Below are 25,580 nucleotides of genomic sequence, written 5' to 3'. Positions count from 1 at the left end.
GTCTGGGCCCTCTTGTCCTTCTTCATGGGGGCAGCTTTGGCCAGACTTGTCTAAAAATGGCCTCGACTGATGGCCGGCAGGCCAGCACACCCTTCAATATAGTGCGTTGTATATGCTGACATTTAGCTGTTGCTGCTGTTTTCCTAAGCACCAATGAAAGGGATAAAATATCCTGAACTTTAGAAAGGCGATTTTGACTGCTGAATTTGGCATTGGAACCGCCTTCGTGGGTCAACTGTCGGGTACATGTTACCGCAAAAAGGCTAATGGCTGCTTAGGTAGTAAACAGACTGTAAAAGAGTCCTTACTACAGGTAGCGGATGTCAGCATTATACTTGTTATGTTTCCAAGGCCACCTTGCGTTAGATGTGGGGCCCCGGCGGGACCCACATAAATTCTATAGGCTGAGAGCTCAAGAAGGTCCTACACCTGACCTTTGGACTATCACGTTGTAGCTTGGCTTATTGTTGACCAGGAATGTAGATCTGTATGCATATGCCCAAACAACCGTCCAGTTTTTGTTGTCCTCTGTCAGTATCCCTCTATCCCAGTCTGGCCCAGCACCCCAGGGTACAAAGAACAGCATTGTGGGAGAAACACAGCAGCTGCAGTGGACAGTGGCTGACTTCACTGGCAATAGCCACACCACCGACAAGGGCCACTGTGAAACTGCATCCACGTAAAGAATCAATAAACCTTCCTTTTGCATCCTTGAACCAAAAGCTTCCTCAAAAAGTGCACCATCGCAATAAACAGGCTGAAGGATCTGGATTTCACACTGTGGTAGTGGAAAAGCATGTGAGTCAGAGACCAGCCTAACACCATAAGAACAAAAGTATGATGGCGGGAAGGAGTCGATGGTAGTCCACAGTTCCAAAGATAACCACAATTACAGTCCATTCTGACTCATACAACCTTAACTGGGCTCTGTATTTAGAAAAATTATCAAATGATGTGAAATTTAACGCCTTTTCGCCTTTGCCAGCTACCTATTCAACTCTGCGTGGCTCTACTAACATTTTACCCTTTTCCAATTGCCAAAACCCCGAAATCCAGCACTTGGTTGCTTATTAGTCAAGCAGTGTTAGCTTGCCATGTTTTTATACCTTTGCTGTGGATGGTGCAGTGTCATACTTCACAATTTCCACTTTATTGCAGCGGACTATATCCTCTTCCCTGAGTGTCCTCACGAATAAACTTACAATAAAATTCTGTCAATTGGAATGTAAGTATATTAGCCGCTAAAAAACCAAAACTTTTTTAGCACATAAACCAGACATAATACACTGACTGACTGTAACACCCCCTCTGGTGTGTACGCCTTAGCTAAAGCTAAAGCTAACCTCCAGCAGTTCTTATTATTTCCACAAAGCATAGAGAATATATGCCTGGGAATACTGTTAAATGTTTGTACTTCTGCCGTTTTTATGTTAAAGCAAGTTGTTTGATGGTTTGAAATTACCACAAAAGAAATGCTAATTTCCATTAGCTTCTATAATTATGGCATTTGGCAGGAGACTTGTTAGGCTAATTATAATGCTCTGTTGAAAAAAGTACTTTGAATGAACATTTATGACAAATGGCTTGAAGTAAGAACACTCTGCCTCTCATTTGAACAAATGGTAGCTATCTGCCAAACTAAACACTGCATGTTGAGAGAGAGAGGGCAGAATATGTAAAGGTATGAGAGAAGTCAAAAACTGCCAATCTTACAGTGGAAATGTGAGTGGAAACAGCACTAATTAACATGCAAAATAACATTCAACAAGTGAAATTACAATAGAAATATGCACCACAAAACTAATAGGTCTCAATTTTGACATGTTGGAAGGGGCACTTGAAATTTATGAACAGTAAACATGATTTTGGTGAGTTAGATAGTTTTAGCTGCATGGGTTAAAGCTGGGGGAAAAGCTGTGGGTTCATATGGTCCAAATTCCATGATACCAAAAAGTAGTATATTTTAAGTACATAATAGAGTATACTTAAGTATACTTTAAGTTTATTCTTGATTATACTTATTCTTGTACTAAAAATAGAGCTGTCAAACAATAAACAATTTAAATCAGATTAATCTCATCTTAGAATCTTGATTAATCACGATTAATCGCTTAATTAAAAAGGCTTTTTTTAATCAACATTTTTTTCCCGTCAAATTTGAAGAGCACCTGTTGTGTTAATTCTTTCGATGTTTAATATTATAAGGAGCGCTAACCGTCTTCAATATTTTTTGATCCATTGCACACTTTCATCCTCCTTTTTTTTCTAATCAGTTAATGATTTGCATAATTTAAAATGAAAAAAAAAGACCCCATTAGTTTGACATCAACAAATATTCTGAATGCCACATTAAATGCTTAATAAATTAATGCATGTGGTTATATTTTTTTGCTCAAACACAACCTGTGCTACCTTTAACATAGCCATCCGCTGTCAAGATAAAGGATAATATGTGATCAAAATTAATAGTGTGATTAATCTGTGTTAATACATGATTAATGCGCTATTGTTTTGTGATTAATTAATTAGTCAATGCTTTAACTTTGATAGCACTAACTAAAATTAAACTTTAAGTAAACTCCTTGGGACTAAATTGGCCCATTTTAGTACACTAAAAATAAAAACACAGTATATACAATAAATATAATAATGTTTTACAACAACGCTGAACTATATTTTCAATCTATTATTTACTTGTGGATGGATTTTTAATGATTGTGGTAAAAAAAAAAGAAGTACACACCGCTTGTTTGATCGCGTGTTTGGCTAGTAAAAAAGTTAATTTAGAGCCCTGCTTACAAGTACACTTAACATTTACTTGGTGGAGTATACTTCCAATTAGTACAAAAAAAGTAACCTGGAAGTATACGTTCCTAATTTTCAGTATACTTCAGGTATACTTAAATATACTTATTTTTGGTAAGGGGGTATAGTCTCCTTACAGTGGCCTAAGTGGATCAAAAAAAGAACAAGTTGGTTCTCTTCCATTGTTGTGGTCTGATAGCGTGTCTCTTTCTGATGCTTTCAATGTAAAAACCTTGCTCTTCGCAGTTTCCCTATTTTCAAGTGGAAATCCGACCATTATGTTAAACTGTTTTCTTCTCACATTTGAAAGTGTGCCTGGGGGAATTTTTGTACATTCATCCACTGATGTTGACTTGCATACTCTGCTGTACTTTATTCCAAATGTGTTCAATGGGGTTGATGGAGTGCAATCATGCTGCAACAGAAAAGGTTCTTCTCTAAACTGTCTCCAGACTATTGTCCAGAACAATTATATGAAGACTCAGAGATCTAAAGCAACTTCTGATTGATTAAAAGGTATTTCTCAGTAGTTTTGCCCACATATTCTAATTTGACAGGCCTGTCTCTGACTCACAACCTTTTCCACTACCGCAGTGTGAACTCCAGTTCCTTCATTGCGCTATTCCCGTAAGTGTTGTTTTTCAGAAGTTCTGGAAGAAGCGAGACGTAGAATGAGAGAAGGGATGCAGTCACTGTTGTCTCTGTCCCAGATAAAGACAAGGAAGCAGGCTCGCCCACAGATGATGAGAAAGGAGGAAAGAGCAGGTTGTGCAAAACAGCAGGTTTCTCCATTGCTGTGGGCGCGTCTTTAATGACTTCCAGACCGACTCTCTTACAGTCTTTGCGTCTAGACTTTAACTTCAGGCTTCACCCCCGCCTCTCAGTCTCTTACTCGATGCCAACCCTCCAAAAACATGTCAGACGTATACACACGCACACCCACCTTTTCCCCTACGTCCAAACGTTGGATCCTCTTGGAAAACTACCTCTGAAAAGCTGACCAGGGAGACACTGCACCTCTCATTCCCTCGCCAGGGATCCAGCCTGAGAGCATTTCATCTCTAATGTAGACTTTGTAACCATGGCTGTTTTTTTTTAGTTCATTCAGTTTGCATTTGTCTCATTAACTGCATCTATGGGGCGCTGGGAGAAAAAAGGAAATCCCATCCAGATAAAACAAACAAACATTGCACATCTCCATGACGCTTTACGCTTTAAGCTTTAAGGCAAAATGACCTCCACGGAACATTATTTAGGTGAAATGTTCCATTACTTTCATTTGTAATTCAATACGCTGCAAATAAATGAAGGTAAGTCAGTGTTATTAATGCATATCACACACTGCAGAATGAATTTAAAAGAGAAAAACAGGCATCCTGATCCATCTTGATGTCCATAAATTACATGATGCACATATTTAGAGCTGCAGGAACATTTAGTTCCACTAAAGCTCCAATGATGTACTCTGAATGCTTAAATATCAGCCAAAGAGGACTTTGCCGTAAATGCAGCCAGGTCCACGCAATCAGAGTAAACAAACAAATGTATGACTTAAACGTGGACTTTTTTTTGGGAACACTTACAAACATCCGGTTCCTCGTCCGAGCCGTCTGGACAGTCTTTCTCGCGGTCGCAGCGCCATCCCTTTGAGATACACGTCACACCATCTTTACACACAAACTGCTTCGGGCTGCAGGTCTTTGGAGCTGAAAAGGAACAAATCAAAATATGTTAAACCCACGAGAGTAAAATAATCCCTTCGTGTCAATGATATTTATTCCTAAAGTCTGATTAGCCAGAGGCGTCTGTTTCGTTCTTTGCCGGTGGCTCTAATTAAACTGTGGACAGTTGTTGGCTGACTGAAAAGAAAAGTGGTTACACAAAAAAAAGCTTGAAAAAGCTTTGCATAAACTTGATGCTCCCATGTACTGTATTCAGGTCAGAGTTCCCAACGGTACAATGCAATGATGAGAACAGATAACATCCCCTTTAGTTACAATCAAACAGAATCTAGACAAATTATCATTGACCAGCATAAAAAAAACATTCAAGTCAAATATGGCTGTTTGGATTTTGGGAACACAACCTTGAGTGCAATATAAGGCAGGATACCTTATTTTATACATGGAATGTGAATGAAAAAGACCTCAAAGTGCAATTTAAGGCACATCGTCTTCCATTAAACATGGAGAGTGAATTACAAACTAGCCTATGTTCACATCATTAAAATAGAAGAACAGAAAGAAAGCAAAGCAACAGTCACCGGACTACTTGCTGTTACCAACCAGGCGCATTTTGCTAGCAGCTAGCGGCTACACACAATGATGGCATAATTTACTAGCAGTTCCTTAGCATCCTAAATTAGCGATTGAATAAGATTTCGAAGTTGGTAGCTATATAATGATAATAAAAGCTGATAAGGCAAGCCGAAGAATACACCCTGAAGTTCCTGAACCCGTATACACAAACCATTCACACTCACATTCATACGGTTTTCAGTGAACCTAGCATGTTTTAGAACGTGTGACAAAGCCTCAGGAGAACACTACACAGGAAAGTGACTGTGAAGCAGACAAGTTATCCGCGTTAAATGTTAGAATTTGCAAACAATTCTAAAGCAGACCAAACACTTGTAATCTCCTCAATGGTCAGCTGAGGGTTAGCTTGGGTTAAGGTTAGCTTAGCAATGCATGTTGCTCTCGAGTGATTTGTAATGCTGTGTGGGTGACACTGATGGTGTCCATTAAAATGAAGGTATTATTGTTCCAGTCTAAATACTGAAAGACATTTCTCTGACTCAAAAAGTACTTCTCATCCATTCATGAATGGCACAGCACCGTGTTGTAACTGCGTGTGATAAGGGGGGGCGGTATGCAAATGAGTATCTTCAGGCATTTTTGCAGCTCTGTGTGAATAGGGATAATTTTAATAATGTCGTCTGTATGCACAACCTTTCAAAACACAAAGAAATAAAAGTTGCTGGTTTTACTGCACCATTTTCATTTAAATGTGCTGTATAACACAGAAGCCATTATACACACACATACAACACATTGTATTCTTCTCGCTTTAACTTCAGTTTATGTTTGCTATCGCTTCCTAATACAAAACTGTACTACGACATTGATTCCTAACCACTGTGCCAGGACATATTAGTCTGTCGTGTGATTATGTAATCAATCAAGAATTGGGCTACATAATCAATTAAATATTGATTAATATTTAATTAATCAATAGACACGCACTGGCAACAGCGAGTCAATTTTGGCTTTAGTGACTTTCTTTTAATAACACATTGTCAGTGATTAATGAAGGCCCTTGTGACAGTGAAAAAGCAGCTGCCAGCTAGTCTTATGAATGTTCCACGTTTTCTTCGTCACTGCCATCTTTATAGCCGTTATAGTGAACAGCGTTTTTCTTTATTATATCGTACTTATTCATATAAATCACTCAAGGGGAAGTTGAGCTGTCTGCTATGTACAGTGAACCCCCATCTGTGATACATTACAGAAGATTTGCAATATAGAGAGACCGTTATAAAGAACTTTTTTTTTAAAGTTGTATGCCTCCTACACGCTTTAAACAGTATAAACTGTTTTATTTATTTATTTATCTTTTGTTTTCCTTACCGCTTCTTCTCTCGCCGTCAAGAAACAGAACTCTAAATATGGACTGGTCTGGTCTGGTAATTTAGTTTGTATATATATATTTAAAAAGTGCTGAACCTCTTGAAAAAAAGAGGTGGTGGGTTAGCACATTGCTCAAAGGCACTTTGGCAGTCATCAGGAAGCAAGCTAGCATTTCTCCAACACTGACCTGTCCGTTTTTTTGTCCACAAGTAAGAATTAAACCATGACCCGGTTCCAAAAGCCCAAGTCTTTACTGCCACTCCTGATTGGGGTCCTAAAGTCAACCGCAATCATTCTGGGACGCTGGCCGACCTCTGTGGGTAATGACCATGTCAAGCCCTTGATAAGAGCCTTTACGTCTCAATGTGTTTCACACAGCATGGTCAGAAGAAAAAAAAGACTAATATATTTTTGCTGTAACCTCAGGATTGTTTGGGCTTATGATGGGAAAGAGCACTATGTTGGATTTCACTTTTCTTTCTTTTCTTTGATCCTTCCTCGGGTCTCCTGACAACTTCACGACTCTAGCGGGATTCTGAAGTATTCGGTTTAGGTGAACGGTATGGGATTCTTAATAGGTTTCAGGTGAATTAATGAGCACACACTCACACGCACGCACATATGCACAGACACACCCGCACATTCTCACGCACATCAAAAAAAAAAGAAGGGAAAAGCACTATCATCGTCCACGGATGACAGGATGAAGGCAGCTAAGCAGTATGACAGTTTTTACATTTAAACCTAGCTTTCACAGAGCTCAACCTAAATATTAAGAATTCAATCTGACATATTGCTGCGCTCCATTTAACGCGCGCGTGTGTTTGTGTGTGTGTGTGTGTGTGTGTGCGTGCGTGCGTGCGTGCGTGCGTGCGTGCGTGCGTGTGCGCGTGCACATGGAGTGGCGTAATTTCTCTCTGAGAAGTCACAAGGTTTTGATTTATTCATGAACGGCAGCCAGGATTACACTCAAAAGCCTTCACCATTTTCCTCATCCCTCTTTCTCAAAGGTCTTTGTTTGTTTGCATGTTTGGAGGTATCAACAACAGCCGTAGCAGGCAGATACTCGCACCGCGCCTGTCTGCTGTCCACGGTTTATTTAGATGCTTGACATGCTGGAGCCTGGCAGGATGCTCTGTTTCCAATAAAAGCTGTGGGAGGAGCGCTAGTTTCTGGTGGCAGAAACATATCACAGAGCTTAGGAAGTAGGTCAGGAGGTTAGAGAGGTGGAGGTACGGGTTAGTGTTCATGGAGAAGTCGTCAGAGCATACAGCCAAACATACATGGTATCACTTTTTGGGTATTGTTTGTTTAAGGAGATGAGATGACTGTCCGGCACTTGGGTAAAACACTCACTGTTTACCAATAGGTTTTATATTTCTGTTTATAGGTCTGTTTAAGCCAAAACAAACAATCATCATCAAAACATTAGCTCATCAAATTCAACTTAAGTGTTCATAATAAGATTAAGCTCACTACACGTCCGTATCTCGTTTTTATTTAGTGGTTTTTGGTTGATTTAATTTGAAAAGCAACAAAAATGACTTATTTTTTTGCACTCTGGAGGAAGCTTGAAAGCTTTCTCGGGGGTGGCGGGGGAAACGTCTCTAACCCGGGAGCAATTTGGGCCCCTCAGTCAATTATTTTGCAGGCCGTGGCATACAGTACACTCGAAAAATTGAATGGTTAAAAAAAAAAACTACCAATCTAGTAGGTTAAGATCATATTGGCTTGATTAACCAATAGATTGGTCAGGTATTGATCATTCCGGGTGGTTACGGGCATACCAATTTCATTAATTAGCCAAACAACCAATGAAATTGGTTACAATAGAAAATAAGTCTAGATAGATCACTTATAAATATATTTGTTGCATCAATTTATTGTATTCTAAATGTACGTATTAATTATGATAAGTGATTACAATATATTATAATATATAAATGATATAGTGTTTAAAAATGGAAATGTGTGTCTAGATAGATCACTTAGGCCTGAGACTGGGAGGTTGTGGGTTCAATCCCTGGCCGGGTCATTCCAAAGACTATAAAAATGCCTCCCTGCTTGCCCGCATTATGGGATGGAATTGGGGGGTTTGATCACGATCATGATTCCCGAGCGTGGACCCTGCTGTTGCTCACTGCTCCCTCTGGGGATGGGTCAAATGCAGAGAACAAATTTCGCCCCACTTCGGTGAGTGTGACAATCAGTGGTACTTTTTTTCTCCAAACCAAAGGATCTGTCGGACACATTACGGAACAGTTAGATTGGTCAAATTCAACCTTGTTTTTGGTAAATTTGACAAATCTGTTTTTAGGGTATATACCCCATATCCATCGCAGATTCCGGGTCCTGCAGTTTTTTGTTTTCATAACTATTTCGTTCTGCCACCTGTTTATTTTGGGTGTACTGTTATGCCATTGTCGACCACTAGATGGCAGCACACAATTTAGTTTGACACATTGTAAATTTGAAAGAAGAAGAATGAAAACAGGAAGTGCTTTAAACTCAGCCAAGTTTTAGCTGAAGATTATTGAATGGCAATCTCTTTTTACGCCTACTACAGAAAGCGTCGGCTGTAGGTTCATTTTGCAATGCACATCTTTAGGTAGAATTATTGATGTCAATTGTGACATGATAAATTACATTTGTTAAATCATTACATTTGTTAAATCCTGGAAAAAAATGGCATTTGTTTACTGTAAACACATACACTCTTACACTATAATTACTGAACAATAATTTTTATGCTCTCTCTCGCTCTCTCTCTCTCATTGTATAGTAGTATATAAATAGTGTACTGTATTTCTATATTGCAGATGTCACATAATGCGGGGGTGGTTTGGAATATAACTCCCAAGATGGAGGGAGGAGTAGTATATACTAAAATGAACAAATGACAGGCCCCGTGTTATTAGGCTTCTGACCTATTTCTATGGGTGGCAAGGCAGGAGAAGAAAAGAAGAATAGCAAATTGCGCGAATTATGATGGTTAGCTCCACGTTCTGCTACATGACAAGGTGAGCTCAGTATATATTGTGCTTGTTTTGGTTTTGAATGTGGAGATTGTTATTCTGATTCTGCTCAGTGCAGAAAAAATAATCCTATACTATCATCTAACTGTACTTATTAACTCTTATTTAATGTAATTTATAAGTGCTTCACATATCTTTCGTTGCACTAAATAATTGATTTTTAGCTAATCAAATAAATTGAATAAATTGGAGGGTCAGTGGCCCTTGCTTCCTTTGTTTTTTTCCATGTGGCCCTTGTAACAAAGGAGTATGGACACCCCTGCTGTAAAACAACACTTGGAGAGCAAACCATTCAATATCCAGCGGTTTTATCGAGATACTCGCCGTCGCACAGCCACATTTTTGCCTTGACTTGTGAGCACTGTCTTGAGTTATGAGTGCGTTTCAGACTTTTCACTGCTGGTGGAACTTCTTAGTGGAACATGGGTTCACTATAAAAAAAACAATTCTCACTTGTGCTTGCTCTCAAAATGTCATTTGCTCCCACATCACGAATTTCAGGTATCTTTATGCTATAAATTATCCGTCAGTTTGGCTCCCAAGAAAGTGAAAAGTGCAATTGATTGTTCTATTAAGAAGCTCTGGAAAGTGAGCGTGGCGTCAGTGAAACTCTTGCTGGTCAGCTAAGTCCTCAGCTTCCCCACCATGTGCGTGTGTATGCGCGTGTCACAGCTTGATTACATTTACAAATAGATCATTTCTTGATGTCATCTTTTATGTTTTACTATTTATATTTTACAGAATGACAATTTTGTTTATTAACATGAAACAAAAATGGGTTTCTGTGGGAAGTTGGAATGGATTATTGGAATTTGTTTTATTTCAGTGATTTGACTTACAGGCGTCACATGTGTACTAGTGATCTAAACCGACAGATCATCTTCTCTATTGAATACTACTCAAAGCCACTAGAGGACAGAATTGCTTATTATCTGGAGTAGAGACTGTATTTTGTAAAGTATGAACCTGCATTTGTCATCAATTCTTACTTGGGCATTTCTGCCTTGTGAATGATTTTCATCTTTCCCACACAGTTTCGCAGTGAATTCCAATTTGGAGCTAAAAGATTAATCTGCTTAAGTGACTTCCTGTTTACATCTGAGATTTGGTTTAAACAAAAACAAAAGCTCATTCAACTCAGTAAACAGCCCAGAAAAGAACATTTGCAGTTTTATCTATTTTGGATTGTTTTTGCAATTTTAGCTGTTTTGGGGAAGTGTGGGGATAAAATTAAGTATTTCCATCCGTTATTCTTCCAGCCTCTTACAAGGGTGATCAGGTGTCTCTTGTTATTTTAACAACTGAAAGCGGGAAGAAGAGTCAGTACTGAGGAGGTTAAACAGAAACATATGACATAGGATGACATAAGAGAATAAACTGTATGAAGTGAGAGCAAATGGAGAAGTAGGTCCAAGTTGTGGGGGGGTTGGGGGTCTCATAAAATAGCTTGAGTGGGATACTGAGATGGGATGGAGGAATGTCACATATGCTACCAACGAGCAGTGTGTTTACCAAGGTAGAGGCTACTTTTGGGTCATCTCCATTTGGGCTGCATCAGCATACGCACATCACCCCCCCCCCCTCCCACCACACCCGCCCCCCTCCCCCCACCTCTGCGGCCTCCAAGATGAGTTCAGTCTGGTGGTGAGGAAGCGTCTTCTCCTAAGACAAACGCCACCCTCTTCTCCAGCCACAGCCCCATTTCCTCACACCCACAACACGGCTATAAATAAGTTGCACGTCTGCCTTTGGAGATCAGCGGGAGCACTCCGAAGTTCCAGCAGACATTGAGAGTACGCACTGTCAACGGGGGTGCGCGTCCACTGTTCAAAGTCAACTTATTATACAAGAAAACCTGCCTTCAACCGAGACGGTCCCCATTCATACATACGGCCTTGAGAAGGACGATGCGCGTTCGCTCCAGGGGGGCCGGATTTGTTCCTGACCCTTTTCCTTGACCTCCATATTAAAGCAGAGAGGAAACAGAAATTCCCTGCAGGGATGAGTTAAGAAGAGACAAACTTGCTCTGATCTGTCAGTATAATGAACATGAAAGCTAACAGAGTTTTGTATTGAATGCACAGTATGCGCATTATGGAGGATGAGCTACTGCAGGGGTGTCCAAACTACGGTCCGTGGCCATTTGCACATTTACCTACCTGACTTTTTGACCTATAATTTGACCTTGAAATTGACCTTGTGGGTCATGTGACCTTAACCTTTTTCATGAAATCCAATCACTTACATGTTCTCTTAAACATGTTTTGTTTAGCACCAAGAAGGGGCCAAAGATTTTAGAAATAGACGTGGTTTTTTTTCAGGGCCGATACCGATGCCAGTTATAAGCAGTCAAGGAGGCCTATAATTGATATTTGAAGCCAATATAATTTTTTTGTAAAAAAAAGGGGGGGGGGGGCGGGGGTATTGCCTTAAAAAAAAAATACAAAATACAAATGCCAATCTTGACTTTGTTGTAATGCCTTAAATGTGTCAAACTCATAATAGCTCAGGGGCCGCAGGAAAATATATTAGTAAGATCGTTTAAAAAAAAAAAAAAAGGTATATAACTTAAAAACAATTGCCGTCAATTATACCCATATTTTTGCTATTTGTGGGTCAGCTCTAAATTACGTAGCTCAACTGTAATCATAGTGTTCCAAAAAATAACACAAATGCAAATGGGACGCAGCAACACTTTGCCTGTTTGAGTTCCGGATGTGTTAAATCTACCTGTTTTGCATATATATTGTTCCCAGAATGAATTGTGGGACGCAGTTAATGAAGTTATAAGGACGTTAATCCTTGTCATATGAATTTGTGCTCCCAGTAATTTAATTTGTGTCATATTTAACACTTTTATGTGGGTCTATGATAAAAATAAAAACACATTTTTAAGCAAACCGTGACTTCAGGTTGTGTGTAAAATAATGACATCCAGGACGATTCTGTGTACAAGTTGCATTGCTCATCTGAGGACTGCTTGTGAAATTACGAATGTATATGTTTTGATTGTGGCCGGCTGATTAGTTGGTCCGACATTAAAAAGAAAAAGAAAGTATTTCCAAAACGATCCGGGGCAACAACTACTGTGTTCTTAGTACACGATCCTTTTCTTGACTCAGGATTTAATGATTCAGCCTCAAGTATTGAGAATAATAAAAACGTCAGGGCACACAAAAACACCAGGTGGGCGTGTTGGCTGAGGTAATTGCATAGCGTGCTTATTCAAAACATTTACAGACTCTTGCAATGTCTACTGGGGTTAAAAAGTCACTGAGTTTAGTCTACTAAAGATAGGACGTACTTTCACCAGCAAAACAAAGAGTTTCTCAAGGAGGGACGATAATCCTGCCATCCTAAATTTACTGTTCATTAAGATTTCACAAGTATTTGAGGGGAAGGAGATAAACAACATGGACTTGCCTCTGATACGACTTGCCTCTTTTCTGAGAGGCACAAATGATACCACAACACAGCTGCTCATAAACATCCTGACAGGCATTATGAGGAACTGTAATAAGTCCTCTTCTTTTGTGGGATAAAATTAGGAAAAACACAGATTCTGGTCTGTTTGGCCACCTCTTGATCTGCCGCCACAACAAAGGCACGACCAATGTTTTGCAACAGGAGAGAGCAGAAGAGTGAGGGGGAGAAAAAAAGTTTTCCAATTTGCCATGTTACAAAACAGAGAAGAAGGGGCCCCAGCTGTGCCTGTTTGTTACCATAAACCATTTCAACAGAGTTTGGAGGAACTGCGCAAGCTGTAAAAATGATAGAAGAAAGAGCTAATGGATTGCAAATAAAGATTTATATGGAACTCGCAATGGATGACAAAGTTTACTGGTTTAAGACATTTTACACGCTCACGAGCTCTATTTGCACAGTGTCATGAGATCCAATGCAAGAGCTGTGTCATAACAGAGGTGATGATAATAATGGTTTGTTTTACTGACACCGAAATATTCATTTAACCGTTTAAAAATGGGTGTGTAGTAGTGGTGCAACGGATCACAAAAGTCACGGTTCGGATCGGATCATGGATTTGAGTCACAGATTGGATCGTTTTACGGATCAGCCAAAAAAAGAAAGATAAATAGTACTTTGTCTTTAAAGTGCTTTTTCCATAAAAATAGCCTGCTTCTGACAGCGTCAATCAAAACATAACATTATTAAAAGGCAGACATTTTGACACAGCTCATGTACTGGATGCCATTAAATTGTACACATGTACTTAATGGGCGTGGCTTAAGATGTATATTCTTTTAAAGCATTTGCTATTGGATGGTTGATTCTCTCAATTTTTAAAAAAGTCCAATATGTTTTTCAAGGCCGATACGATTATTAGTAGTCAAGGAGACCAGCAATCACCGATATTTCAATATTCATTTGCAGTAAAAGATCAAATATGAGCGTTAAAAAAAAAGACTTTTTCTTTTAATTTTAAACATAGAAAGAATTGTTTAAAAATTATAACAAAAATTGTAGGGAGCTTCCAGGGTCATCAGCATGTGTTAAGCTATTAAAAACTAAGTTCCCTAAAGTTTTCGACTGTAAATAAAGTTTTACAAAATGTCAACATAATTTAAAAAATAAAATAATAAAAAATAATCTGAAATAAAAAGTGTAGGTAGTTCCCAGAGTCAGCATAATTTTTTTTATAAAGTGGAAATTTAAATAAATCCATAAATGAAAAGCGACAAATGCATGCGAATGTTGCTAATTTGGGGATTCCGTCAGGGTTCGTAAAAGGTTTCAAAAGATCTTTGCAGACAGTGAAAAAATTGTCTGAATACGTTCGAAATGTCTTTGCGACAAGTAAAGTACCGTCTGTGAACTTCTTACAAATCCTGATGAAAACCCTATATTTGCTACGTTTGCAATCATTCACCACTCAGTGAGATACATAACAGCTTTATCGGCCTTCAGATTCATAAAAAAGGCAGATGCCCATATTTGGCATTTTCCAATAATTGGCCCAGCCAATAATCGGGCCATCCCCAGTCGAAAGTCAGTCTTATGTAGAAGTTGATGCAATGTTCTTCTACAGAGCCTCTGCTGGTTGCAGCCATGTAGTGCACTCCATTTTGCTTCATGATGCAAGTAAACAACAATCACTTCCGCGCAATTGGCCAATTTCTTAACGATTAATTAAGCGATTAAAACACGTGTCCCTTTGGTGGTCTAACTAAGCATGTGTAACAAAACGACAGAAGGAGTCTTAACATCAAGAATGTCATTGTGTGCGACGTTATAGTTGCCAAGGGAATTATGATTTTTTTACAGGTCAGCTCAAAGTAGATCTAAACAAGCCTTGGTGGTACCGAAAGGCGCGACCTCTTTACAAAGCGGAGTAATCACAAGTGAATGTAATTAAGAACAAGTTAGATGTCTGTCTGAGATTTTACTACGTCTGAACCCTGCAGCTGTAATCAACCAAGACAGATATTTGCGTTAGGCTCCACATTGGAACCCCGAGGAAGAAGGCTTTGGCCTCCTTAACTTCCGCATGAGCATTACACCAAATTCAGTGGGGGAGAGTAAGGATGGTAAATTGAAGAGAACCCCAAGGTGTGATCCTCAATTATCAGCAGAGCCAGTTTCGACAAATCCCTCTGCCATTGAGAGTGCACGCTGTACATAGCTGCAGAGGGAGAAGAATGACAATTAAGCCTACTTAGTATGCTGCTAAAGGGAAACATTAAAGAAGATTAGATCCAATTCTTCGGTGCCTTTTGGTCAAATCAAGTTTCAACTTTGCGTGAGATGCAGAAGCTCCATGGAACGGCACCAGATTCTCTAGAATGTTCTTTCATGCTCTCATCATGCACGAGGCAGCCGTAGCACCTCCATACTGACTGGATGAAGAGAGCAGATGAATATCAATATGTAACTCTTTTTTTTTATAAATCTCTGCCAGTGTTCATGTCCGAATGATCACCTCTACGACATTCCTAGAAAATTTAAATTCATTAATTAATAATAAATTAAATCGTTGACACCCTTGACCCCTGCCCTATACATATACAGTACAGTATATCTAACTTTCTATTATAATTTCTCATTTAACTCATTCACTCCCAGCCATTTTCACTGAAGCAACCCCCTTCGCTCCCGGCTGTTTTACTGGATTTTGACCGATTTTGCAAGGCCCACAGAATGTTGTGTTCTATTGCTATAAAAACATAAAAACCTACCAAACGAAAGATTAGAGTCTCTTCTTTCATCAGGAAAAAAAAGTATATTTCTATCTGTTTCGTTTTGCAGCAATTAGCATTAGAATATAGCTAAGTTTCATCATTATTCACAAATCTGTTAAAATTTTTGGGGAAAAGAGCTTTTGGCAACATGGCCCTGGTTGATCTATTTTGCTCTGCTGCCACCTGCTGGCTATTTTTGTAATAATACCATTGCTTCAAGCATTCTCTTCAGTTCAGAGGCTGCATTAAAGCCTTCTGTATGCTCTCGCATAAAAATAAATAAAAATAATACTTATAAATACGTCTTTGGGAGCATGGTAACATTTAAAATAGAACGTATTTAAACGTTTTTGGGAGCAAATTAGTTCAAAACGGTCGTTGCAAATACCGATACCTTGAAATGAGTCCTGGTATCGACCGATCGAATTAAGTTCACCTTTAAAGGTTAGGGCACATTTTAGGTTGATCCTTACATTTTCCAGGAAAGCTGAATATCCAAAAGTTTTTGTGAATATATATGTTTCCTTGATCAACTATGATTAAAATTAACAATCGGTAAAAAAAAAAGTAATGTTTTGAATTCCTGTTTGGATGCCTGTGCATTAAGAAGCGTAGGCATCCGAGTATAACGTAGTCATTCTAAAACTTTTTCTATATTGAACTTGATTTTAAGTTCACCCCGAACCCATGAAAAAACTTTTTAATGATAAAAAAAATGCCTTGTGGTGTTATAGGCGTATATACATTTTGAAACAACAAACTTGAAAGCCACATTCTACTAAATTCATGTTGCAGCTCGTCAAACTAAACTAAAAGAAAATGTTACTTTATTTAAAAAAACAACAACAAACAATTAGCAACAAAGCTAGCCACTTTCTGTGTGTTAATAAGAGACTTCAGAGCAGGATTACTTTGATTTAGCCGTATGCACTCCCTATTGTCTCTCATTTGTATGCAAGCAATTAAAAGTAGCTTTTCCATATATCTCCTGTATAAGATTAAAAACGAGTTGGTTGGAAGGAGCCAAGTAGTGGACTTCATTTTGTCTCACAATTAGTCAACAATCAATTCCTCACAATCAACAATTAATGATGCAACCTTTTAAACTATTCCCTAATCTGCAGTCACGTAAAACTGCATTGGCTCATACTGAAAGTTTGTCCCGATATTTCGGTTGAATTACAAAGCTACACAGGCAACATAACGACATATCACGCTGCGGTGCCGATAAATAACATGTTAAAATGATCCCCATTTTCATTATTGCATTCAGACAGATAATACATATAACAACAATGAGAGCTCTTATCAAGGCGTTGGATTGTTGCATCCTGTCAGGTGTGCCTACTTCAATTTTCCTCAAAAGGACTGAATGCTCATCTGTAAAGGGCACCGCTCTACTCACCTCCACGATTGCCACTGAAAATATGGACGTCGGCCAAGAGAAAATCCCAGTGAAGAGTAAAAACGGAGGACAATGACTGTATGAGATGTGTGGGCCGGAGCTTAAAATAGAACATACTTTATCTACGGGTGGAACCATTTAAATTCTCTATAGGGGGAAGGAATCATCTCTTAACAATGAGGCAACAGGCGATATCACTGCCTGGAGATCGTTTTGTACATTAATGGTCAGAGGAAATGAATGCAATTAGCGGCTGAAGTGGACTAGTGAGCAACATTACAATGCAGTTCTGCATAGAGTTCTTACATTTCTATCTGCTTGACTGTTTTTCCAATAAATACCACAACTTCAATGGGAGGATTTCACAGTTTTCATGGTTTGTGTGTGAAGACTAATTTTTGCCAGCATTTTGAAATTGTGGCTGGCTGTCAGAGACTTGTGTAAAATGTGTACTTTAATTCATTGGATACATACTAGGGGTGTGCGAAAAAAATCGATTCTCATTTAGTACGATTCACAATCGATTTTAAATGTCCCAAAATCTATTTTATTTAAATTATTTTATACTGTCTTGCCTTTGTTTGTGTGTGCCTTTATTGGGAGCGCTGTTCATGTTCTACCCGATTTGGCCACTTAGGGGCGGTGTGGTTCCACGCGGTCTGACGCACTGTTAAGTTGTAGCCACATTAGAGAGTAGAAGGAAAAAAACAAGATCAAAAATATTCCAATAAAAGTTGTTTTTTTGCAGCGTGGAGCCGTTCTTTTGAGTGATAAAAGTGCCGCGAGTAGAACACTAATTAGCATTAGCGAGTCAGACTGGAGTAGATCATTACGATTTCTTGAACATCTATAAATTGAAGCAAAAATCGTTGTCAATCAAATCATTTTGAATCAAAAATCGGCCTCAATCGAAAATCGATTCTGAACCGAATCGCACACCCAAAAATCGGAACCGAATCGTGAGACATTCAAAAATGTCCACCCCTCACATGGCACAATGATTCTGTCTGACTCTCCAAACGGACAACAGACTTCTGGGCAAAGAAAGATGGCAAGAGCGAGAGGAGAGTACACTACAAGACTTGTAAAGAAGAAAAATGCCTCTGCCGCCATTTGGGCGTATTTGGGTCCAGATGATAAAACAGAGCCTGACAACAAAGCAGAGGCCATTCGTCTCGGAAAGCTGCCACCGACGAAGCCAACACATTACGCTGCTCCTGTGCTCCAATTTAAGAGCTGCATCAAAAGAAAATAGAGCCAAAATATATTATACAGCACTGAATAATGTTTTCTGATATTTTTTCCTTATAATATCAGAAACAGTGTGATGCAGTGCAATTCTGCACCACTTATATAACCACGTTGTTAAATGAATATTTGCCTGATAATGTCAATCCAAAGCAAGCCTCTTTAGCACGGTAAAAGCAAGATATTGGATTTGACTGAAATCTAATGAAGTCACCGGTCCATTATCTAAAGCACATATCCTCATTAGGGCACTGGCGGAGCCAGAAAGGAGGCCGGGGTGGCACGTGCCCCTGGCTCAAATGTGATTGGACCCCGCAGCGCCAAATGATTGACATATCACTGTACGTCTTGCATTGCAGCCTGCCAGCATTTTTATCAATCAGACGCCTACTAATGATGCCCTTCCTGCACAGTAGCTGGCGCTATTTACTACAAAATGTTGAAATCCACCTCACTAAGAGTCTGGAGAAGAAGAATCTCCCGAGTCCAATGTTCAGATAGATTGTTTTAGCCGGACATCAATAAGTTAACGTTGTTTTGCACAAGCTAAATGTAAATGCATGAGCTGAATGACAAACAGAGACGTGAAACAGGAAACAGAACTACGGAGCGGCCTTCCAAATTAAAAGCATTGATTTATTTCAAAATAAGATATTTAAACATCACACACAAAACAGCTTGAAGAATACTTAGTATATATATGCCCTAACGTTTTTAGTCTAGAATTGGGGGATTTGATAACATTAATAACATTATGAGGCTGTAAATATAGTAATATAAGGAACTTTTTTTTTCATAGGGTGTGTGGAAAACAAAATAAGGGGACAAAATGTGACTTGTTCTTTGTACATTATTAATAAACAGCACATTATCTGCATGCTTAATATGTATTTCGACATTTAGAGACTACAATTGAAATTTATTATGTAACAAATTATTTGCCATAATCTTTGGATCCCCCGAAGCATTGTTTTTATCAATATCAGAAGGCGGCCATTTTGCCACTTGCTCGTCAAGTCAAAATGACGCCACAGTTGCTCAGGTCTCAGGTAACAACCAATCACAGGTCAGCTTCAGAAAACTGGTGAGCTACGATTGGTCGTTGCCTGAGCCCTGAGCAACTGTGATGTCATCTTCAGTCGACAGCAAGTGGCAAAATGGCTGCCTCCTGAAACAGATAAAAACGACTAGATTTTGCTGCATAACTCATATTCCACAAATGTAATATTAAACAGAATGTCATGTTTAGACTAGTGAGGTCAAATAGATCATATTATTGTCAAGAAATGTTTAAGGTTGACTTCCCCTTTAAGTGTGTTCTTTTTAAAAACAAGATATTATTGTTCATTTTAGATGACACCACAGTTATGTGTCTCGCTGAGGGGCAAACGTTTGCAACTGTTCACCAGACATTTTTTGGTTGCAAGGAAATTCTGCACATGTTCAAAATGTCCTTGTGACAAGAAGAACCTAGGCGAATGTCGGCGAACGTTGAACACCAACACTCGCAAACATTCACCATCTCAGTGAGATACGGACTTAAGCTAAAAGACAAATACTAGCTTTACTCATCAAAAGCAGAACCGCCAAAGGAGAAACAACAATGCTAAAAATAAGTAACGGGTGTTAACGTTATTGCTGAGCTAAATCCATTCGATTCCTTTAATCTGTTTCCCCACATGAAAACAGCCACTTTAGCCGTTTACAGTACGTCCACAAAGCTAACAAATGGCTTGTGGCGGTACACGCTCTTGCGAATAAATCGATTTACAACACTTTCCATTCAACACGGAAGCGCTGAAATGCTTTAATGAAGTCTGAATAAAATATGTATGTGTGCAAGTTATGATGTGCAATTCTGTAATGTAGTGTTTTACAAAGATGCAAATATTACATCCACGGCCCGCAAGAGACATGAAGCAACTCTGCGGACATCTTTAATCTACAAGTTTAAACTGTGAAGAATTTGATGATACTCCTCAGCCTTAAAGTATCAGCGTAATAATGTGGCTGGATTTCAATGAGCCTCGCTTGTTATTTTTCCCCAGGAAATCCACTGACCAAAGTACTGGATTATATACCGCCAGGCAATGCAAAGCAGCTACTTTACAGTGTCGCATTAGATATTTAACCGCAGAACAAGCCGAGATATGCACAGTTGAAAATGTATTTTCCGCATGCACTTTCAATTTAAGTGAGCAAGACTAAGCTGCCAAATGCGCTCCGTTTGCCATATTGCTTGGAGTTGTCAGCAAACAGTCAAATGTGAACAATTTGGCCATGTGGTGCCATCGGCGATGTTGGTCTCACCTCCGCTGATACTCGAACCAAATGTTACAACTGAGGCCACATGGGGGGGGGGGGGGTGGGGTAAGGAAAATTACGTTTCTTAGCAAGGAGTGGAAAAAGAGGAAGTAGATGCTAAACGTAAAATAACATAAGCAAGTAGACAAAAGACGGAGGGTGTTTTTGCAATGACATTGTGTCGTACGGTGAAGCAATGTGAATTCCTTCATTAGGGCCTTTTCCACTAAGCCCCCAATTAGTAGAGTTTTCTGAACAATCTGAGACTGTTCGCCGAGGTCTCCTCTGAGAAACAAAGAGCAGTTTAGACCCAATTAAACCAAAGGCTTGCTGGTGACCTGGGGCCTGGCTACAGTACTAAGGGTCTTTGGCGGTCCGGCCGGCCGGCACATGGCAAAACAACTCAAGTCGAAGAAAAAAAAAATGAAACAAATAAATCCTCTGAATCAGATTTGTCACGTTTGAAAAACATGACAAATGCGTTAATGCAAAAAATAATGACTAAAACCAAAATGGAACTATTCAGGAGAAAAACACATTTCACAATGTTGTGTTGAAAAAAATACATCCGTATTTTAGTCACGGTGACCTTAAACAAAGCACAATGATTATTCAAGCTGACAACTAAACACACAAGGATGACTCATCAAATAAGAGCGACGACACTCCCATCAAAAATATGAATCCATTTTAAATAGTCACTTTTTCTTTTTAAAAACAAAAATGGTTTGTTTACCTTTACAAGTGTCGCCTTCCTGAATGCGTCCTTTTTGTCTTTAAAAAAAAAACTGACTGTATGAATTACAAGATAAGATTAACTTTTTTTAACCATTGTAAATAGGCATGTGATAACTTAATGAACTCATCATTTAAAATTCTAATTGTTATACGGAATGATTGGTGATTAACTGTTAAAGCAGGAGTACAATACTTGGATACAACCAACAGAGTCCGTTTGTGGAATGGAGAAGAGCAACATGACAGGAATTATGGGAAATTGAGCTACACACACGCAGAACTCCATGGGCAAAATTCCAGATTATTCTTGACATAAACATTAAAATTTCCTTGGGATTTTTTTTGTCACCAAAAATGAATATCAAAAACGATATTTAGTGCGTGTTGACATGAAGAAATTTGTACTGGACAACTACTGTTTAAAAAAAACAAACAGATGAACATATTGTTAGTTTTCCCAATTGACAATTCCGAGTTTACGTCATAAGTCAAAATGGCAATCTTACTCAGTGAAATGACGCGCTCCACTCATTAAAAAGCATTAGACTTTGGATCCTTGTATTTTTGATTTGTGAGGATTATTTTGATTTATAAATGTAATTAAATGTCGTTTGACTACTATAACAATCTGCCTGTTTTGTATGCTAGTCACAGGCGAAAGCAATACAATTTGTTTTCACCGAGTGAAGTAAGCATTTGCATTGCGGAACTACCAGAAACGCCCGGATGTTCCGAATTGTCAATTGTGAGTTTTCCCATTAGTCAAAGAAGTATTGTGGGATTTGTCCGCTTGTTGCAAGCTAACTTGTTGGTGGTTGCAGGCTACATTCAAGGTGGCAATTGAGCTGGGTTTCGTCGGGTGCGACAACATGACTTCAAAGGTTTTTGGCTGGACGATGAATCTCATAAAATCCAGTTTGGGATTTAGAACAGACAAGCCTTCAAAGACCTCCAGAATTGAATGACATATCGCACGCAAATGCTAATTTGTTTTAGAAGAGCTTGAATGACGAGGTAACGGCGTGTTAGAAACAACAAATTCCCTTTTTCAACTGAATAGAATCGAACCAATCAGCCTTTTTCCTCTGCCACCACACCGCGAGGTGTGCGTGAGTAGGATTGGGGGATTTTAATGGTTTCCAGAAGTTGTTCCAGACTGTGAAGGTGTGCAAGGTCAGTTGTGGGAAAAAGGGAGGGGGCTGTTTTAGTCTGTAGATGACAACAAAAGTCATACTGGTTTTAATGGAAAGTATTATTTGAGCTATTGAAAATTCTCAGTGGACAAGACATTTTAGACCAGCATATGTGATTGGAATGCAGAAAAGATGTCACTCCACAAATACACCATACCAAAGCCCAAAACCTGTCATTTAAAGCAGTGGTTCTCAAATGTTTGGTGGTCAGTATAGAAATGTTTTCATTTTCAACTAACGTGTCATATCTTGCCTATTTTTGAGAAAGTTGTTGAATGTTACAAAAACAAATTCATACTTTTTAGAGGGGGAAAATGAGAGTTGATTGGATTTTTCCAGGATAAAATCAGAATATTGTGATCAAGTCCAAGCTTAACGAAAGAATTCAGTTATATAAATCATATTTGTGCAGGCATGTCAGATTTATGAGATGCTACAATTACGACAAGGCTAAAACGAAGGTAGGAAGGAGTCATTGTTTTATTAAGTTTGTTTTATAAGCTAATCAACGCCCATATGTATGTGTAACTTTGTGGACCCACCAAATTACGACTCGCAGACCCAAAACGGGTCCGGGGACCCCAGTTTGAGAACCACTGGTATCTATCCATAAAAAGCTATAAAACTGACGTAGAAAGTAGTCGAAAGAAACGCCTTTATCAGCAGCATTTCAAGAAAGTTTAAACAAAGACCTCAAATTGAAAAAAAAAATGGTCGAAAAGCAATTCATTGCTAATTATTTTTGCGGACCCCCAAGCTAGGACTCACAGTCTACTAAGGTCTGGGGTCCCCGGTTTGAGACCACTGATTTAAAGACACGCCACCACTCACTGGCAATAAAAATGTACACATCTGCGATACATTAAGTGCTCCCTTAAAAAGCAAGCGCTCCTGGGGCCTGTGCCATCATTTTCTCAATTAATGTCAGCGTTGGATGTGTCTCATCTCGCAGAGGAAGGCTGACTGTGACACTGCAATATTCACATGTGGCCCAAACAAAAGACCCATTTTAATTGTTGCATCAACCTGGGGCAAGCGGTGGAGCACACCGAGTTCAGAACAAACAAAACAAAGCAGCAGGTGATAGGGAACGCATTTCAAGACCGCTTACCATCAATAGCCCTGGATGGCGAGACGACTTCGGAGCTGTGCAACATTCCCAAGACGAGCAATCCTGCTGCCAGCACGTTGGCCGCGGTGCGCAACATTGTTGTGGTCTATCCGGAGGGAATATTAGTCACCAATCGCCTCTTGGAGCTGTCACGCTGGTGGCTTGCAGACAGGCGAGAAGATGCTCCTCGCCGGGCATCCGCCGCCGCTGCGCGCGGTGAGTGTCAAGGCTCAAGGCTTCCGGCTCGGTCTTCTCCCAGCCAGCCCGGGGCTGCCTCGGGGCTCCCCGGATGCATGGACAGCCCGGCCACCCTTACGAAGGCTAGCGGTTTCGGCTAGCCTGGCTTTGGAGCTCGAGCTGGAGCTGGTGATCGTGCAACTCGTCCAGGGGGGGTCGCGTGTGCTCTTCGGAGGCGAGTGGAGTGCGTCAGGAAAGCTGGTGGAGGGTTGAGCTCACTTCGCCCCGTCGCCTCTGCCGCCGCTGGCCACAGATTGACCAGCTAGAGGCTCCAAGCGATGATGAGTGACGTCGGCTGGCCCTCCTCCTCTTCATCCTCCTCCTCCCCAAGCACACGACACCTCCATCGTGTTCGATGAGGCTCTTCTTCGTGCATTGTTGTAATTGTATATCGCATATGTTATCGTAGGGGAGGAACATTTACGACAATTTCCCGGAAAGTTTCCGGGATGAAGCATAAATAGAAACGCAAACGAATGTCAAATAAAACAATTAAAATACATATAATGTCCACGTATTTGTGCCGGAACTTTGTCAACTTTAAAATATTTGAATGAGCTATCAATTCCTTCATTGAACAACAAAAATATGAATGTTGCGTTAAATATGAATTCATCCCCCACCCCCACCCGGCCCACTCAGAAAACTATAAATTCCTCATGCAGCAAATTAGTAGACCAGTACATCCATATGATCAGAAAATTCGTTTGCTATTTTGCTAAAATACCATTTACTTCCTGCAAGTAATTTACATTAGTTTTATTAAATTACCTACAGTTTCTAACTTCCCGAATTTTGCAACCTGTGCACTAAAAATATTATTATTATTATTATTATTCATACTTTTTATCCTTCCCTGTTCTCAACCAATTTGTAACTTGCAGTGTCAAAATGTTCAGCTCATTCAAATCAGGCCACATTGGGGAATTATTTTACCCATAGTTCTACATTTTGCATTTCTCTACTTATTTAACTGATTCCAGCCATTACAACATCAAACTGTGCAGCACATTTGTAACATATCGGAAAGTATTGGTCACAGTACATTCCCACTGTAATTCACATTTTCCATGACAAAATCCCCAAATCAATACATGTGTTTCATATTTTGGCCTCCTTTCCTCCTCCTTGCACATTTCTCAACCAGTCCAAACCAATCAGATTATTCTCATTATATTAGACTTCATTTTCTTTTTTTTCCTTCCAAATCTCAAATTCATCCATCAACCCATCCATCCATTTTCTGAACCGCTTATTCCTCAGGGTCAAATTCTCAAATTCAGTGTTTCAACATTTCAATTAATTCCGTGGCAACTGAGTTGAGCATCAGCAGTTCACCATTTGCACGTAACATAAAGTGCATTCTCAAGTTGCGTACAGTACAGGCTTCAAATAAGTACAAATAAAGATTCAAGACTATTGTGGTGTGTGTGAGTTGACCTGAGTTGAGTTGCAGTCGCGACAGATTATGATAATGATTGATGACAATGCTGGACTAGCCATCTGGTATACAGGGCAGATGCCCGGTCGGCCAATAGAGTGCTATTTAATTATAATTTGCCTCCATTTTACCTTAAATCACCAGATCACAATTTAAAGGGAGCAGCCCATTAAGCCATTTGCACAATAGACAGCAAACTGAACCAATCAACATCAGTGGCAGAGGGGGGTCAGGAGT

The 25,580-nt window shown here is 39.5% G+C and overlaps 1 protein-coding gene across 5 annotated transcripts in view; it reads right to left on the bottom strand.

The window, feature by feature from the left end:
* The window catches only part of LOC147167127 (low-density lipoprotein receptor-related protein 1-like), a 120,818-nt gene extending 96,651 nt beyond the window's left edge, over positions 1–24,167 (bottom strand). For 4 of the 5 annotated variants that reach the window (XM_086087323.1, XM_086087324.1, XM_086087325.1 and 1 more), the window contains exons 1-2: positions 23,666–24,161; positions 4,389–4,511 (exon numbers count right to left, since the gene is read on the bottom strand). In XM_086087323.1, the coding sequence (XP_085943449.1) occupies positions 4,389–4,511; positions 23,666–23,762 (220 nt within the window). In that variant the 5' untranslated portion in view covers positions 23,763–24,161. Of the gene's footprint in view, positions 1–4,388; positions 4,512–23,665 lie in introns of all 5 variants that reach the window. The other variant, XR_015096305.1, reaches the window with a different exon arrangement.
* Between the last annotated feature and the right edge of the window lie 1,413 nt (positions 24,168–25,580).

Source organism: Leptonotus elevatus, chromosome 10, assembly GCF_054856555.1.
Source record: "Leptonotus elevatus isolate MCC_2025b chromosome 10, RoL_Lele_1.0, whole genome shotgun sequence".
Taxonomy (NCBI): Eukaryota; Metazoa; Chordata; class Actinopteri; order Syngnathiformes; family Syngnathidae; genus Leptonotus; species Leptonotus elevatus.
The sequence above is the reverse complement of the archived record's forward strand: the minus strand, read 5'-3'. Positions and strand labels throughout refer to the sequence as shown.